Raw genomic sequence first — 6,000 nt, forward strand, 5'->3', positions numbered from 1 at the left:
GCCCCCCGCCCCTCCCCCCATGCACCAAGACAGAAAAGGTTAGCCCTGAATTATTTAATTCAAGTTTCCCATGTTATTTAACTATTGACATTTTTTAATTTGGAAGGTACTCAAGTTGGATACACTGGTGGATAATTTATCTATTGATCCTTCCTCGGGGGACATCTTGGTAGGCTGTCATCCTAACGGCCAGAAGCTCTTCATTTATGACCCGAACAATCCTCCTTCCTCACAGGTTTTTATAGTTTTCGTTTTTCAACCTTAATTATTCAAGTCTTTTTGAACTACTAATACAATAAACTGTCATGGGGATGGTTGATGTAGTCCTTTTAAACCAATAATACAGTAAACTAATGTAGTGGTTTTGTAATTGCTTTAAGCCAATAATTGGCAGAATTTCACATTGCTCAAATACTTTTAGAAAGGTAATCTTTTGATGTATGAAATTGTGGTGGCAGCTAGTCAAAAGGCATTTTTATAAAGACATGTGGCCTCCCTATGTGGTATCCTGGCAATTTTTAAATACCTGGCTTATCGTCAGCTCACCACATGACATGGCTTTTGTTCAAGCTAAAGTTGTGTGAAAGTAGGCACATTAGTGTGGAAGTATTCCTATTAATGCTCAATTACTATAATAACACTAAATCCTGTGTTGGCAGGAAATAACTAGATAGTTTAAGAAAGTACTTTCTTTGAAGGTTTAAGAAAGTACTTTAATTTAAGCATTAAAAAAGGTTGGTAACTGCTATTTTTCAACAGCATGTCCTCTTAATCATTGTTTCATTGTGGGAGACAGGGATCATTGGTGATGGAGAGATGTGGATGTATGGCGGTTCTATAGTAATCCTTTGTCTCTTCTGAATAGGTTCTCCGCATCCAAAATATTCTCTCAGAGAAGCCTACAGTGACCATAGTTTATGCCAACAATGGATCTGTTCTCCAGGGAAGTTCTGTGGCCTCTGTATACGATAGGAAGCTGCTCATAGGCACTTTGTACCACAGAGCCCTGTATTGTGAGCTCTAACGTGGACTTTGGGTATCAAAGTGTGCTCACTTCTCTTAACAATTAGTTTTCAATGAATGGCTCGTTCTGAGGGAATTTAACTAGTAAAGCTGAGCCAGGATGTATGACGTGTATAGTTCATTTTATTTCAGGCATGAAAGGCCCCTTCAGTCCTTGTTGCACTTTTAACATAAAGGAAAATGAACAGGTGTTTTTTTTTTTAAATGCCAAGTAAAGGAGAGAGAAGAAAGCTGCTTTCGGTAAAGTGAATATACTTTGCACAAAATGAGCCTCACCTCCTTCTTCCAACTGCCAGAGCATGAATTCCACTGAATCAGGGTAGATCCCATTTCCTTAAAATGTGAGTGACCCCTGTGACTGTTTGGAACTACTGATAGGTAACGTGTGTGGATATTTTGTACTTACATCATTGTTTACTATTAAAGAGTTGGAGTTATATTAAAGACTAACTAAAATCCTATAATAATTTGGTCTGTGTTTCATTCTCAAGGCAGGTCCTCAGGGACTATGGGAAAGTGGCTGTTTCCTCGTGGAGTTTCTTTGGGACAAGCAGGCATGGCAATGTTTGGCAATGTTAATTTCTCTCCTTTCTCATTGAGAGCTGAATGTAAATGAGCTCTTTATTTGAATAAAATAAAACAATCAACTAAATAGGGCAACTCGAATTCTCCATTAGTATGGAGTGTTCCATCAGCTCTCTTCCTACTTTGCCTACAAAGAAGAGATCAATGTTGGGGCTGGAAGGTCAAGCAAACTCCTCATTGAACTCAACTGTGAACTTCATCAGGAGAGATTGAAGTCAGCTGTCCAGGGCCTACTACAGTTCTTTCCACTGACTGTACTTCCTATAAAACCACCTTAAGCCCTTGAGAGAGACTTTCCATTGTAACTTACCAAAAAGCACTTTACTTCACTTCTCATGGTTTTCCCCATCTTCAGCATCATTATCATCAAAATATTTGTGTTACTTACCAAGTGCCAAACAATGCACGAAAAATGGTCCATTCATTATCTCATTCAATCCTAAATACAGCCCTGAGAGAGTAGGTATTGATATTATATCACTGTTAACATTTCACAGATGTTCAGTCACACATCCAGTAAGGGGTGGTCCTCTATTTCTGATGCCAGAAGCTGTACCAGCTCCCAATTTACAGAAAGCTACCGCCACAGATCTAACGAGTATCTTGTTATTTACTCTTTTATCTCATATACAGTTTATTTTTTATATATTAGTTGGATTTCTGCTTTTAGATGAGTCATTTAATGGATTTTTAATGTAAATTACAGAAGTTTTCTTAAACCTGGCCTCTGTTCATTTGGCCTGTGTTTTTATTTACATTTTAAAATACTCAGTTACTAACGTATCTTGGAACTATTTTTTGCTAAAATAATTACAGTGTTTTGCTGTTTCCATTATCCATAGGAAAATGTTAAGTCATGGATGAACAAAGCAAGATTAAATACTATTCACTAGGGATCCAAAACCAAGAAGCATAAATTTTAATTTTAGATTATAACAATGACTGTCTAAAAAGCTACTTTTGTTAAAAGTACCAGAATACAGTAGGTACAAAATACACTTGTTTTTATTGTACTTATTAGAAATTTTATTTGGACAAAAGTACATATAAGTTAATAAGCACATGTATTACTTGTCTTAGAAATACAAAAATAATTTTTAAACTTTGGCCTCTGGGCCATGAAGGGTTCTATTTTATCATAAGTATATTGTGTGTTTATTTATGGTGCTCTTACTGTGATCATGTACTGAGTTTTAACAATTTGGTTGGTTATTAAGAGATCAAGTCATTCAAAAAGACTGAAATTGCAATTGGGCTATGCCACCACCAGGTGGATATAGGTCGAGAGCACGTGTGTGTGTGTGTGTGTGTGTGTGTGTGTGTGTGTGAGTGCGCGTGTGTGTCTGCATGCTAATTCCTTTTAATCCGAGATCTGGTTCAGTGACAATAAATATCCTTTTGTTTTTTCACAGTACCTCCATTCTTCTACAACAGCTAAATGTAAACATGAATATCGAATACAGGGAACAAGGAAAATAAAATATAAGATATATCACAGCATTTTTTTTTCTCCTTTTGTGTATTGCTTATGTAACTGGTTAATAATAAATAATCTAAGGTGGATCTTTTTTCTAGAGTTTGATTTGTTGAGTTTAATTATTTCTTGGAGTCACAACCTACCTAGGCTGGGGAATGTGTACTTGGCTAAGCAGTGAAGAGCTAATAGCACCCACCACCACACCACCACCTCCACCTTTCTTTGGCTACTTGTAGTTGTCATTACTTACTTGGCTTTCCATGAAAGGATTGCCATGTGTGAGAGGAGAAGGGTTGGGAGAAGCCCAGTAGTTCTCTTAGCTTTCTGCTCCTGGTTTTCGAGATTTTTATTCTATAAAAAGAAGGCAGAGAAGAAGATAAAAGAGCCTACTCTAGTTTTTAACTACAAAAAAATAACTTTCCGTTCACTTTAAATTTTTAGTATACTAAATAGCTTTTCTGTAGCTATCCCTGAGTTAGGCATTAGGATACAACAGTGAACCAGACACTGCTTATATTCTAATGGGAGATTCAACAAATGAGAAAATAGATGATTAGACAGATAGATGGATAGATAGATACATAGATAGAGTGATTCGAAGGGACTAAGCAAATGTGATTAGAGAACAATTTAGAGAAACCAATCCTCCCCAACTTTGAAAAGTTTAGAGCTGGGGAAAAATTGAAAAGCCAGTTCAATGACTACCTGTATTCACTTTACCTATATCTACCAATCACCAGCTATCAATTTGCAACATTGCTTTGTTTTTCCAAGTATAGAGGCTTTTGTTTTTCTGAGTCATTTGAAAGCAAGTTGGGGATACCATAAAAAAAGCATTTAATACAACTAACCTACTGAGCATCATAGCTTAGCCCAGCCTCTGTTAACCATGTGCAGAACACAATATCCGAAATACACCATCAACACAGTATACTGCAGAACAGTGATTTTCAACCTTTTTTAAAAATCTCATGGCACACATAAACTAATTATTAAAATTCTGTGGCACACTGAAAATCATATATTTTTGCTGATCCAACAAAAAAAAATAGGTATAATTTTGATCCTTTCACATCGGAAAGCTATTGTGTTGGCTGCTGTCATTTATTTTATTTGACATTCTAAAGGAAAAGAGGCCAGTGCCCCTGACTCAATAGTCAGTTATTGCCTGTTTTAAAAATTGTGGCACACCAGTTGAAAATCACATCTGTAGAATTGCAGCTGTTTACCCTGGTGATCGCATGGCAGACAGGGAGCTGCAGCTCACTACCGCTGCCCAGCATATGAGGGACTATGCTACTGCATATCACTAGCCCAGAAAAAGATCAAAATTCGCAAGTCGAAGTACAGTTTCTACTGAATGTGCATCACTTTCATAAAGTCAATCGTGAGTCAAACTATTATAAGGCAGGGACTGTCTGTACTGCAACATTAATATCCTTGCAGTCATCCTTGATTTTGTCTTTGTCCTTAAGCATCAGAAGCTTGACCTGATTCTATCTCCAACTGAGAGCTCAAAGCTGTTCTCCTATCTCTGCTGCAGCCCCGCGTTGAGCCCTCGATTACTTCTTATCCGAAAGTTTTCCAAGTGAGCACCTCTGTACCAGTCTTTTCCCTCTCCAACCCATTTCCTATCTACCCCATAGATAGGGGCCAACTTTTCTTTTCTCTTACTATCTCCAGGCCAGGTCAATCCTGTTCTCTCAACACACATTTACTCAGTTGAACTCACTAGAACTACTATTTCTTTCAGTTCCAGGTTGAGTGAATCCTCTTCTCTCAACACACATTTACTCAGTTGAACTCACTAGAGCTACTATTTCTTTCAGTTCCAGGTTGAGTGAATCCTGTTCTCTCAACACACATTTACTCAGTTTGAATGCATTAGAACTACTGTTTCTTTCTGTTTGTAAATAAAAACAGATCATGCCAGAAGATGCTACTTTGCTTTGCTCAGACTCCACAGCCTTCCCCACCGTCAGTCCCTCTCCCTCCAGCCTGGTCGTCTTTAGGGAGAAGGGGACATGCATTCTTCACCTGGCAGGAACAGAAGACCCAGAAGAAAGAAGGATCAAGGAGACTTTTGATAGCCTAACTTCCACCCAAAGCTATCCCCTCCTCCCCCCCCCCCCCACCTACTCTGCTCAACTTTCTGTAACTTAGTCTATTCCCCCCCCCCCCCACTTTTCCTAATTTTTCATTATTCCATCAACAATGGTGTTGGTGGCAGGGTTACTGAGAGCCACAAATCCACCCATTCAACAAATTGACCTGGGTGTCTGCCCTATTCAGATTGGGAAGCAGGACGCGAAGGCCTTGTTCTAGGGCTCTTGGAGAAGGGTGTGTTAAAGCTCTGCGCTTCGATTATGTTATATGCATTTGTCAGCTCTCCTACTGTCTTGAGAGCAATTCTCCAGCTCAACTCACTTCTTGCCTTCCAGAAACCTGACGTTGGGGCTCTGAACGCGTTCCCGGAGCTCCCGGCAGTTCATTTGAGGAGCTGAGCTTGAATTACGCAGCTTTTAGCAGCAAACTCCCTCTATCCACCCACCAGTGGGTGTGTTCTTGGCAAAGCTGCCACGAGAAGGAACACCAGACTTTTACCTGCGGCTCCGGGCTCCCTCTCTGTACTTTGAGCCTTGAAGAAAAAGAGAAAAGAATCCCTGTACTTTGCGCCCTGAAAAAAAAAAAAAGAAGAATCCCGCTAGTCAAGGTTTCTCCTTGAACTTCACGCATAAAGATGACCTTGAATCTCCTGCGTAAAGGCAGCCTGGGATTCCCGCACCCCCACGGAAAGATAGCCTTACCTGGGGCAGTGGGACGGGGAGTGGCCGAGACACCCAGGGCAGCCCAGCCGGCGTCCGGGCAGCGCACCTGCCAGGTGGGGCGGGCGGGCGGGGCGGGCGGGGCGGGCG

General features: G+C 40.0%; 1 protein-coding gene across 11 annotated transcripts in view; it reads left to right on the forward strand.

The window, feature by feature from the left end:
• PON2 (paraoxonase 2) overlaps positions 1 to 3,278 on the forward strand; it is a 29,328-nt gene extending 26,050 nt beyond the window's left edge. For 8 of the 11 annotated variants that reach the window (XM_036328114.1, XM_036328116.1, XM_036328115.1 and 5 more), the window contains 2 exons: positions 107 to 235; positions 3,021 to 3,278. In XM_036328114.1, coding sequence (XP_036184007.1) covers positions 107 to 235; positions 3,021 to 3,263 — 372 coding nt within the window. In that variant the 3' untranslated portion in view covers positions 3,264 to 3,278. Of the gene's footprint in view, positions 1 to 106; positions 236 to 865; positions 1,488 to 2,450; positions 2,571 to 3,020 lie in introns of those variants that run through there. The other 3 variants (XM_036328117.1, XM_036328123.1, XM_036328124.1) reach the window with 2 other exon arrangements.
• Positions 3,279 to 6,000: the final 2,722 nt, after the last annotated feature.

Source organism: Myotis myotis, unplaced genomic scaffold (genome assembly GCF_014108235.1).
Source record: "Myotis myotis isolate mMyoMyo1 unplaced genomic scaffold, mMyoMyo1.p scaffold_m19_p_11, whole genome shotgun sequence".
NCBI classification, from domain to species: domain Eukaryota; kingdom Metazoa; phylum Chordata; class Mammalia; order Chiroptera; family Vespertilionidae; genus Myotis; species Myotis myotis.